The sequence below is a fragment of the Brassica rapa genome, chromosome A01 (assembly GCF_000309985.2).
Source record: "Brassica rapa cultivar Chiifu-401-42 chromosome A01, CAAS_Brap_v3.01, whole genome shotgun sequence".
Classification (NCBI taxonomy): Eukaryota; Viridiplantae; Streptophyta; class Magnoliopsida; order Brassicales; family Brassicaceae; genus Brassica; species Brassica rapa.
Genome location: NC_024795.2, coordinates 20,440,488 through 20,452,264, shown reverse-complemented (window position 1 = coordinate 20,452,264; position 11,777 = coordinate 20,440,488). Strand labels below are relative to the sequence as shown.

General features: G+C 33.2%; 2 protein-coding genes across 2 annotated transcripts; both read left to right on the top strand.

Annotated features, from left to right (window-relative positions):
* The first annotated feature begins 166 nt into the window (after nucleotides 1–166).
* Nucleotides 167–1,847, top strand: LOC103832332 (short-chain dehydrogenase reductase ATA1). The gene is made up of 2 exons (XM_009108318.3): nucleotides 167–608; nucleotides 1,269–1,847. Exons 1-2 carry the CDS (start codon nucleotides 215–217, stop codon nucleotides 1,688–1,690), a joined length of 816 nt encoding a protein of 271 aa, XP_009106566.1. The 5' UTR covers nucleotides 167–214; the 3' UTR covers nucleotides 1,691–1,847.
* Nucleotides 1,848–2,541: 694 nt separating this feature from the next.
* Nucleotides 2,542–4,569, top strand: LOC103832323 (ribosome production factor 2 homolog). The gene is made up of 6 exons (XM_009108306.3): nucleotides 2,542–2,756; nucleotides 2,890–3,093; nucleotides 3,419–3,664; nucleotides 3,743–3,985; nucleotides 4,058–4,123; nucleotides 4,202–4,569. The coding sequence occupies exons 1-6, from the start codon at nucleotides 2,688–2,690 to the stop codon at nucleotides 4,322–4,324; spliced, it is 951 nt and encodes a 316-aa protein (XP_009106554.1). The 5' UTR covers nucleotides 2,542–2,687; the 3' UTR covers nucleotides 4,325–4,569.
* The last annotated feature ends 7,208 nt before the right edge of the window (nucleotides 4,570–11,777 follow it).

Sequence of the window (11,777 nt, the reverse complement as noted above, 5' to 3'; positions counted from 1 at the left end):
AACCAAAATCCATATGAAATTTCTCACTCTTTGTTTTTGTTTTTAATATTCATCAAACTTGCCTTAACGCAAAGAAGATGAGTGAACTAACAAGTGAAAGAAAGAAAAGTTGTTGACTGGAAAGTTAAAGAGCATGTCTAAAACAAGAAACATAAAACAAGTGGTATAAGAACAAAGTCTAATACCAAACCTCTCCAAAAAATAACTGGAATTAATGGCAAACTCAAACAAAAGACTAAACAATAAGGTAGCCATAATAACCGGAGGAGCAAGAGGGATCGGAGCTGCCACGGCGAGGCTGTTTACAGAGAATGGCGCATATGTCATAGTCGCGGATATACTGGATGAAGAAGGCGTCCGTATGGCAGAATCCATTGGTGGGTGCTACGTGCATTGCGATGTATCGAAGGAGGCTGATGTGGAGGCAGCAGTGGAGCTAGCCATGAGACGGAAAGGGAGGCTAGACGTGATGTTCAACAATGCTGGAATGGCTGTGAACGAGGGTAGCATCATGGAGATGGACATTAAGATGGTAAACAAACTTGTTTCGGTCAATGTGAATGGTGTCTTGCTTGGCATCAAACATGCAGCTAAGGCCATGATCAAAGGTGAGTTGTTTAGTTTGGTCTCCAATCAGATTTGGCAATTTAGCAAGTCTTAAGAGCTAAGTACTGAATATCATTAATCATTTCGTTTTTTCTTTAAGTGTGCTGCAATTAAAATCTTAACACTAATCAAATAAGCATAACAAAGATATGTAATGTATACAAATCTTAAAGTATATTTTCAGTTTTGATTTGGATTTGTCTTCTTAGAAAATATTGACCAATTTTTTAAAAAGTACTTTTAAAGTTGATTTGCTTACTATGTTAATAAAGAGGCGCTTTTAGTTGTTTGTCCAAAAAAACTTCAATATTAAACGTGTTTGAGATGGAACAATTTAGAAATGAACAACCTATAGAGAAGTCAATTCTGATACCTAAGTAAGGCTAAGACAAAGAGAATTTATCACATAGTGATTACAAGGTTAGGTTAGTAAACATAATTTTCTAACCTTCTAAGATAACGCACCGGCCACGGAAGAGATCATGGCTGTCTGGGTGTTACAGTTTTATATGTTATTTTTGTTTTATAAATTAGTGTTTATAGTTTTCTACTTATGTGTTTTGATTGGTATCATTCGGATCAGTTAAACAATATTGTGCAGCTTAATTTTTTTTATCATCAGACAGCTAAATTTAGTTTTGATGCATCTAAAAACGCAAAAGTAGGAGGAGGGTCGATAATATGCACATCAAGTTCATCAGGAGTAATGGGAGGACTAGGAGGTCACGCGTATACACTTTCAAAAGGAGCCATTAACGGACTCGTGAAGACAACGGCATGCGAACTTGGCTCTCACGGTATCCGTGTGAACAGCATCTCTCCGCATGGAGTTCCTACTGAGATCTTGGTCAACGCGTATCGTACGTATCTTCACAACGACAGAATCGATGCGGCTGAGGTCACAAAGACTGTGGCTGAGAAAGGAAGTTTACTGACCGGAAGGGCTGGTACTGTAGAGGATGTTGCTCAAGCAGCTTTGTTTCTTGCAAGCGAAGAATCGTCAAGATTCATTACCGGACATAACCTGGTTATTGATGGTGGGTACACATCTGCCACTACTACCATGAGATACATCTACGACTAATTTCCAAGTTGTTTTTTTTTTCAGTATATCTGATGTTTTCTTGTCATAAAATAAATGTTTTCTATATATGATAATATTTTTGTCTCTAATTTTAATTCTTGACATGAAAGCCAAGTAATAATCTACGTTGTTATGATATAAGAGTTGATGTTTAACATAATTAATGGTTTAAGCAATAGCTTCAGTCAATTTTATATATTTCTCATATTTTAAATATCAAATATATCTCCCCCATTGTTGTCAAAACATACCGTAATTAAACTTTATAAAAAAATCGAAAACAAAACCAAAATAAAACAATACCCAATAGTCTTGCCAAAGCTTCATACGGAGAGCAGAAAATGTGTGCTGCAATTCAAATCTTAACACTAGAATAAACCATTCTCATTCATAAGTATAACAGAGATATGTAATGTATACAAATCTCAACTTACTTAAAACACAGTAATATAATTACGAATTTCACAGCTTATGGGTATGTACAACAAAGCTAGAGATAAAAGAAGGATAAATGTTTGGGAGCTCATAATGTTTGGCTTTTTGTTATAGCCGTGGTCCGTGGTCCGTTGGAAAAACGGAAGTCGTCCGTAGTACGTGAATTATATGTGCCGCAGTGCAATCAGGGATTCATTTCCTTTGTTACATATCTGTCCTTTAACGGCTTAACCCAAGCGGTGCATTGCAACATGTGCGGATAATTTGGGCCGTGATATGCATACTTTTGCTATGTCCAAATATGAATTGCCTAAAAGTTTCATGGGCCGTCAATTCTTTATTTGAACCCATCGTCGACCTACTGGAACTTTTGGGTCTCAAATGTATAAAACAAAGGACTTGGACTAAATTAAAATACATATAAAATCATAGGGGCTAGATTACAATTCTATATAAGTTGCTAGAACTTAAAACCCTAGAGGCTCTTATCGAAAAACCTCTTCCTCCCCCTTTCTTCTCGGAGCCGTCGCTTTGTTGGAAAGTCGCCGGAAAATTACCAGTCATGATGGAAATACGAACTCCCAAGACCCACAAAGCGAAGCGTGTACTCGAGAAGCGAGCTCCGAAGCTGGTAAGTCTTCTTCGATCTCATTACACAAAAGAGAATTGAATCATGGGTTTTGATTCTTGTGTTGCTATCTATTGAGAATTTGTGAAGAATCGCTTGAAAGTTATTAACTTTGTATGTGATTGGTTGTGTGCAGGTAGAAAATGGGAAGAAGACATTGATACTTCATGGAACGAAGACAAGCGCTACGCTTAGCTCTGTGCTGATGGAGCTGTACCGTTTGAAGAAGGGAGGTGCCATTAAGTACTCGAGGAGGAATGAGAATATTAGACCCTTTGAGAGTGGTGGTGAAACCTCTTTGGAGTTCTTCTCTCAAAAAACTGATTGTAGCATTTTCGCGGTAAGCTGTTTCAGCTTTGTTTTGTGGCTGTAACAACATTTCATATTGTTTCTTGATTATTGTACATTAATATGTTCTATCCTGTGTTCTTGGTTCATTATAAGGCTTCCTGCTGCTGTCTTGTTAGTCTTTATGAACGTTTCTTATGGTGTAAAATTAGCACAATTTAAGCTTGTTCTGTTATTGGCTATCTTTGGCAAATGACATGTCTCTGCATTAGATTTTGATTCTGTAATTATCATAGATGGTCATCTTGTCTATGTATGAATTGCAATCTTAGTTTGAGTCTTACCATTGGTTTGGTGGATGCTATGCTACGTTGCAGTATGGCTCTCACACAAAGAAACGACCTGACAATCTTGTGCTCGGAAGAATGTACGATCACCATGTCTATGATCTCATAGAAGTTGGGATTGACAACTTTAAATCTCTCCTGTCGTTTTCCTACGACAAGAAGATAGCACCTCATGAAGGATCAAAGCCTTTCATTTGCTTTACCGGAGAAGGTTTTGAGAATGTACCAGAGCTGAAGCAGCTTAAAGAAGTCCTCACTGATCTCTTCCGTGGCGAGGTGAATTATTTGTATTTTCTTGATTGTGTATTTTGCTTATCACAGAACCTGAAAGAAGTTGAATTGTTTTGTCTGCAGGTCGTCGATAATCTAAACCTTACTGGATTAGACCGTGCTTACATATGCTCAGCGATATCACCAACTAAGGTTTTCCTTACTCACTGCGCTATTAAGCTAAAAAAGTCAGGGTCCATCGTGCCTAGAATAGAGCTTGTTGAAGTAGGTCCATCCATGGACCTGGTTATCCGCCGTAATCGTCTTCCCAACGAAGGCCTAAGGAAAGAAGCTATGAAATCATCTAAAGATAAGCCCAAGAAGAAGGTACAATTAACATTGCCTTAAAATTTGGTAGAAACGAACAACCAAGTGAAACAATCTTTGTTTCTTGTGCAGGTGAAGAATGTGGATCAAGATGATGTACTAGGGAAGAGAGGGAGGATTTTTATTCCTGAGCAAGAGGTAAAGAAAGAAAGAAAGAAAGCACATAATGTGCATTGCAGATACACAAACTGATTGTTTCAATCTATTTGTTTGCAGGTTGGAAAAACTCCATTGCCGGATAAATCGAAGGGAGTGAAGAGAGAGCGAAGAGAGGGTAAGCTGAAGAAGAAGAGTAAGGAAGAAGGGTCTGCTTCCAAAAAGCATAAAGAGTCCGAGTAACTCACTAAACCACTTGTGGGCTTCATCAAACGACAGTTTCGACGTCAAGAAGTTGAGATGTTTTTGCAGTGTAACTTGTCGTTTTTTTCTTTAAAGGGCTCATCCCAGTGGACTCTTTCTACTTATGAATGTTTTTTATACGCTAATATTTATCGAGATAGTTTTGTTTTGTTAATTTTCCTGCAGCAAAGAGAATCTTAGAGAAAAGAGTATTAAGATATGAAGAGACACATTTTTGTCTCGTATCTCGATAAAGCTTCATATTTGATGTTTAACTGTCGTTTAAAATTTGAATTAAAAAAGATGAAATTGCATTAATTTCATACGTGAAAGTTGTACAATAATTAGTTTCAAAAAAAAAAGTTGTGAAATAATTGAAGTAAAAACAATGGCGGATAAGAACACGTCCCTTCCTCACTTTTAGGGTTAATATTCTTGGTGTTCAAAAAAAAAAAGGGGTTAATATTCTTATGTTCTTGTAATTATCACTACACATTTAGGCAAAAAGAATTAGTTTTTAAGTTATAACAGAGTAGGAGAATAGCCCAAAATGTTAAAATGATGATTATTTGGTATTCTTTTTTTTTTTACCTACCAACTTTTAAATGATATTGACTGATCCATATTTGAGAAGCTTTTGTTCAGTTAGCTGTCTCTACCTTCCACATTATGCTTATACATTATCTATAATTTAAACCTACCGCTATGGACTCTTTTTCAGTTTTATATGTTTTGTACCATTGAAACCAAACGAAAAAGTACAGCAAAAAGATATAAAACAATGCAGTTATGCTGATCAAGAGCATATCAATCCATGAAATAACTTTCTAATATTCTCAAAAATATTAGTATTCCAATATATAGTTTTTTTTTGTTTTTTTTTCAAATAAAAACTGAACCAATAGAAGAGTTATAAATGTTTTATGGTTTTCTTAAGTTTTTCAAATGATATTCTTATTTTTCCACTGGGAAATTGCACCCTATAACCAACAAAGAAAACAAAACAAATAAGAAAATAATCAAATTCCCATTATTTCTTTTTTTTTTGAATTATACAGAGGTATCCTGGCCCCACAGAAGGGATCCAGACTAGTCACGTGTTGCCACGTGTCGGTTTTCTATCCCTGGCGATGCCGAAATGTTAATTCTCCAGTGGCCGGGATCCGAACCCAGGTGGCGGTACTCACAGCTGTAAGCCCTTTGCCACTAGAGCTATAAGTCCCGGTTAATTCCCATTATTTCTCTTCCTATTTCACTCTACATTCTCTCTAAAAATTTAATTTTGTTTTTCTGTTTTGGTTATTTCACCAATTCTCTCTTCTTCTTTTCCTTTTCTATTGGTTTTGATTTTATAATATTGAAAAACTTTTTTGAGAAACTCTCTATGAAAATCCTTTAAGAATAAGGCTCATCAAATAATTTTGTGCACACAAACAAGCAGATATGCTTAGTTATCTATACTATTATTAAGAAGTAAATTTGATCTTTTGTCATCTTTTCCATAAATTAGGGGTGGGCACTTTACCCGATATGCGAAGTGGTATCCGAACCCGATCCGAAAAATCCAAACCGAAATCTGAATCGAAGTAGCAGAATATCCAAACGGGTATTGAATTAGGTGAGATTGGATATCCGGACCCGAACGGATAATATTCAAACCTGAATGGATATCCGAAAATAACCGAACATATGTATAATTAACCTTATATTTCTAGTTTACATTTCTCATTTTACATAAAATATTTATATTGATACTACACATATTTTAAGTTCATATGATATACATACAATTACGGAGAAAATGATTTGCTACTCACTTAAAATGCATGTTAAATTTTTTATTTCAAAAATTAACAAAAAGTTACATCCAAAATTTAAAAACAATAACCAAATTAATGTATTTTTAGTTTCAAAATATTATATCCAAATCTATTAACCATTTAATATATTAAAAATAAAAAAATTAGTTAAGTGAAAGTTATGTTTTTAAATACAAGAAATTTGAGAAATGAAAATTTAATTTTGTTTTTTCAAAATCTAAATATCCGAACCCGATCCAAAATAACCGAACCCAAACTAAAAATATACGAACCCGACCCGAAGTACAGAAATACCCGAACGGGTTCTACACTTCTATACCGAAATATCCGACCCGAACCCGAACAGATACCCGAACTCCCACCCCTACCATAAATTTAGACAATTTTGTTTATTTGTCATGTTCATATAATTTTGATTGAAGTAATTGCGTATATGTCATGTTCTTCATGATTTTAGATAATTTTGCTTATTTGTCATGTTCATATCATTTTGACTAATGAGTCATCAATATAAATTTATACTATTATTTGAATTTTATTAAATAAGTAAAAACAATGATAAGGATAGAATTCTAAATATTTTACTTGATCCAATCTTTAATATAGTAAAATCTTTTCAAACTTATTATTTTCTGAATTTTGACATAGATACTACAAATATATCACAACTCATATATTGTAGTTTTTCTTTCTTAATTTTTTTTATAATTATCAAATGCATATGTTAAGATGATTAATATAATGTAATAAAATTTAATGGTGTTCTTCCATTATCAACCAATCACAAGTTCTCTATCGATTTTTTATCAACAAATTTAACTTATCAAAATTATCATAAATTTTAAATAAATATAAAATTTACGTACCAAATATTTATATGATATTATCCCGCGATATCGTAGAAATAGTTTAACTTATTCTTTTAAGTGAAAAATTAATCCCTAACGACAATGAAGGAGTTAAGATGTTCGTAATTAATTAATATACATAGTTTTTTACAATTTTTTTTAATAATATACATTTTTTGTTACTATTATATAATATTTAGTAATGAACTAATATTGGGAGTTGGGACAAATCTTCTCAAATCTTTTACCAAAACAAAACCTTCTCAAATCCCTTGTATATTAATGTTCAAAAAAAAAATTCCTTATATATTTATGTATTAAGTTGTTTGTGACATTGCTAAATTCCTCTCTATACGCCAAGAACGACTCTATTTGTATTACAAATTTCGATATGCATACACATAGAGTTGGGAATTTTAATCACTGCCCACGGGTTCCGTCCCGTTTGACCCGCTGCGGGACAGATGCGGGTCAAACAATTTGAAAATTTTGAATCATGGATGCGGGTATGGATTGAAAATATTTTAAGCGGACGGGTGTGAGTCAGCCGAATTTGAGTCGTGGATAATCGCCAACCCATAAATTAAAAAAAACAAGATTTTTTATTTAAAAAAAAAATTTTTCCTAAAAATATATAAAATAGCATAAATATTGTATGATTTTAGTATAAATATATTTTTAAAATATTTTTAAAATAATTATTATATAATTAAAATAATTATTATTTATCCATGGGTTTTGGCGGATATGAAAGTTTTTTGCAGATTACGTGGGTCGAGTTTTTGAATCAACGCTGCGGGTTGATCCGCGAACCCATCCATACATGCACCGTACCCTTGTACACGATCGGTGGTCGCTTGAAAGCAAATTGACATGTATATCTCTATTGACCAAAATTTTAAATATACACCGAATTTTGTTAAATAAAAATAAAATTTCGAAGTCAACGACAACACGCACATATGTTTTTATAAAATTGTAGTGTAAACTTTGTAGAATGTTATAAAATAGCTATTTTTAACTATAATCTAACATCTCTCAGATTCTTTTTGATTAACATTTCTCAGATTCTTACTTTTAAAATAATTAGGATCAAGTGGTGTGAAATAAGAAATGGATTAATTAGCAGTGTAAAATTATATAGAAATATAGAAGGCGACTTTTTCAAAATTAGATACATATATTTTTTGGGAGTGTGTATATACATCCATATATTTATAAAGCAATATTAATAAAATAAAATAATAAATTTTGATATTCATGGCTATAAAAAAATTAGATTTAAAATCAAAATCCCTATATTTATCCTCAATTAACCTAAAAAATAAACCTGCCTCAATTCTAAATTGTATAGAAATAATAGTAAATTTAAAATTTCCAAGATAATATTATTTTAATAATGAACTTAATTTTTAATATCTCACAAATAATTAATAAATTTTATAAGTTATACGCAAATAATTTTACTAAACAAACAAAAATTATTATTCATAGATATCAAACTTTAGTACAAATTCTAACATTTCAGACACGACTGTATTCGTCCTACAGTTGATGAATGTTGATCAAGATGATGTACGAGGGAAGACAGGGAGGATTTAAATTCCTGAGCAAGAGGTAAAGAAGAAGAAAAAGCCATGAAAAGACATAATGTGAATATGTGATTCCCAAACTGATTGTTTCAATCTTTGTGTGTAGGTTTAAAAGATTCCATTGCCGGATATTCCAAGGGCGTAAAGAGGAAGAAAAGTCTACTTCCTAAAAGCATTAAGAGTCTGAGTAACTCACAAAACCACTCGTGGCTTCATCAACGAATAGTTTCAACGTCAGGAAACTGAGATGATTTTGCAGTGTAACATGTCTTTTTAAAACCAATCCCAATGGACTCTTCTACTATGCACGTTTTTTTATATTTTTATATGCTAAAAATATAAAAAAAATATTATTTTTTTTGTTGTTTTGGATACAAATATAAAGATATTATTACCAAATTTTCATATTTTTGACATAATTACAAAGGAAACAAGAACCAGATGAATGAAAACAAAAACCTAAACCTAAACACAAACTCTATCTAGCCTAAACAGGGGCAAACACAACAACCCAAAATCGATATCCGGAGGCTCAGCCAAGTTAGTACCAACCGCTTGCTGCAAAAGAATGAACCAAGTTCAACTGAAAACCGAAATCCGGTAATTTTGGGATCTCTGATAATCTGCTCTTAAAGATTATGCCCATCCGAGAACAACTTGCCTAGGACTTTAAAGCACCTACGCCCACGAACACACAGCACACGCCGGAACCAAAGATGACGCGCCACCACACAGCAGCACACAATCCTGCACGTGCCACCGAGTAGAAGAACGTCTGGTGCGCTCTTTGACGAAGAAAGTAAACATCCGCCGACCCAGGATTCCTCGGAGCGACTGCAACATATATCCCCTCGTCACTCTTCTCTACAGCAACAAGAAACCCGGTCACCCACAAGAGAAAACAAGATTTAAGACACCAGCGCGAAGACCTCCGTAGAGACAGAGCAACAAGACTCCGCCGCTTGCTTCCTTCAAGGACCAGATCAAGAGGGAAAAATAGACCTGGGCACGAAACCCAAAAAGCCGACTCCACGCTCTAATGCCGTTAACCCACCTCATCGTGGCTCCAGAGAAGGACCTCGTCACCAGATCTGCGAACCTCTAAAAGTATCATTAAAATATAAACTAAAAACTATTCAACCAATTACAAATAAAAAACAAAATATTATTGGTTACACAATTTTAATAAAGTAAAAAATTACTAAAAAAATAAAAACATCTTATGTATTAAAACATCAGAACTTCCTAAAATATAGTACATTGCAAAAGAAGAGGGAATATTGTTTTTGGTATTGTGGCTGGTGATGAAAGCTAAAGTAGAACAAAAAAAAGAGATTTCCAAACACCAAATTTGGCTCGATTTCATTTCTGTTGGGATTCCAAAAATTAGATTATTTCATCACATTTGTTGTTTTGTAAATAGTGTTACTCATCGTAAGGTCACATTTAACAAATCAAGAGATCTAGAGAGTGAAAAATTCATAGTCCACACACACACACACACACACATCTTAAATATCGATACTATCACCATCACTACTTATATGTTGCTTAGATTGTGTTGTTCCACGTATGATGTGATCATTTGGCTCTTTTCCAGCGCTTCTTTTTTCTTTTTTGTGCATTCAATTAATTAATATAATTATTATAACAAATTTCTTTGTCAAAAAGTATTATAACCAAAGTTGGTACCTTAGTCGTATAACTAATACATTTCTTCGCGATCCTTTTACTTTTAGGTACACTATTAGCAATATAACTAACGGTGGGTGGAGAAAAATATGACGCAAAAAGATTTGTATGTTTATTAACACTGATTTATACAAATTACGAAAAATATCAGAAGTTAAATCTACAACCGAAAATTCTACATAAGATGATTCATATCTTAGAGTTCTCTTTGCACTGTACTGAGACATACTTATATCATACTGAGCCATTTTATGAAAATCCACATTTGATGGTTTTGCATGTACTAACATGAAGATTTATGTAAGTTTTTTCTTTTAATCTTCACAATTGATGATAAATTATATTCTATGTTATTCATAAACCAGATTTCATAGTTTATATATAAGACTAAAAATATTTCTACAAATATTGTTCATTATGTGATGGAAAATTAAGGATTTAGGTCCCAAATTCTTTTAAAAAGTAAGTAAAAAAGTAATACAAAGAAAATGTGTATTTTTAACTAAAAGAATTATATATTGTTGGATCTCTTAATTAGGAAAATTTTAATTTAATTCGTAGTTAGTTTAGAGGAATCCCTTAATTAACATTATTTATATAATTTACTGAGTATTACGGTATGCAAAGCTCGAATCTATAAAAATTGAGTAAAGCTAAGAGAAAACAAAAGGATTTTGAGTTTTTGATGCAGAAAAGTAAACAAAAGAGTAAAAATTGGTTTCAAAGCAATAAACCAATGAAGTTAAGCCATTTTGGAAATTTTGCAAATATACATAAGCATGCAAACTCAGCAAATAGGGTTCACTGAATGAGTTTTTAACCTCAAAACACTAAGGTATATTCATCGAATAAGTTATAAATATAAAAACCTGATAGACTCAACTTTTGTTAGTTATTTTAAGTTTAAGATTAGCATTAAACCGAGAAATTTAAGATTAATAACTGTACTCTGCAAATTATTTTTTCCTTTACTCACCAAGTAGTAGTTCATGAAAAGGATTCATCACTTCGTCGGTTCACAATTCACTATAGATCAGATAACTAGTTAACTACTCTAAGAATTATGCACTGAACATAAATAAAGGTTAAAAACTTAGAAATGAAACAATATTAAAATCAATATCACCATACTATATACTAACTAAAATACCCAGTTTAACAATTGGTCTACTAAAACATAACGAAAGTAAGAGAATCATAGAAAAAATTATAAATTTATCAAAAAGAGAAAGGTTAGAAAGGTTAAACTAGATATGCTTTCATCACTTGGCTTGCCGTCAAGGACAGATTCTCTACCGGCGTCAGAATGCGAGCATGGGGGGTGGTTCAAGGTTGTCCGTTCTGTGGAGAGAGAGAGAGGAAACAAGAGACCATCTGTTTTTTTGATTGCCCTTACACATACACTCTTTGGTACAAGTGATAGGAACTCTACTGCAGCCTCATCCCTCTCCGGATTGGGGCAAAAATGTGGTTCGGGTTGCTGCAACTACTCATGACAGGC

Bases quoted from the DNA above. Each gene is read 5' to 3' on its own strand.
- LOC103832332 (XM_009108318.3), top strand. From the start codon at position 215: ATGGCAAACTCAAACAAAAGACTAAACAATAAGGTAGCCATAATAACC. The intron at 609-1,268 runs GTGAGTTGTTTA...AAAACGCAAAAG, and splicing joins AGCTAAGGCCATGATCAAAG to TAGGAGGAGGGTCGATAATA.
- LOC103832323 (XM_009108306.3), top strand. From the start codon at position 2,688: ATGATGGAAATACGAACTCCCAAGACCCACAAAGCGAAGCGTGTACTC. The intron at 3,094-3,418 runs GTAAGCTGTTTC...GCTACGTTGCAG, and splicing joins CTGATTGTAGCATTTTCGCG to TATGGCTCTCACACAAAGAA. The intron at 4,124-4,201 runs GTAAAGAAAGAA...ATTTGTTTGCAG, and splicing joins TTTTTATTCCTGAGCAAGAG to GTTGGAAAAACTCCATTGCC.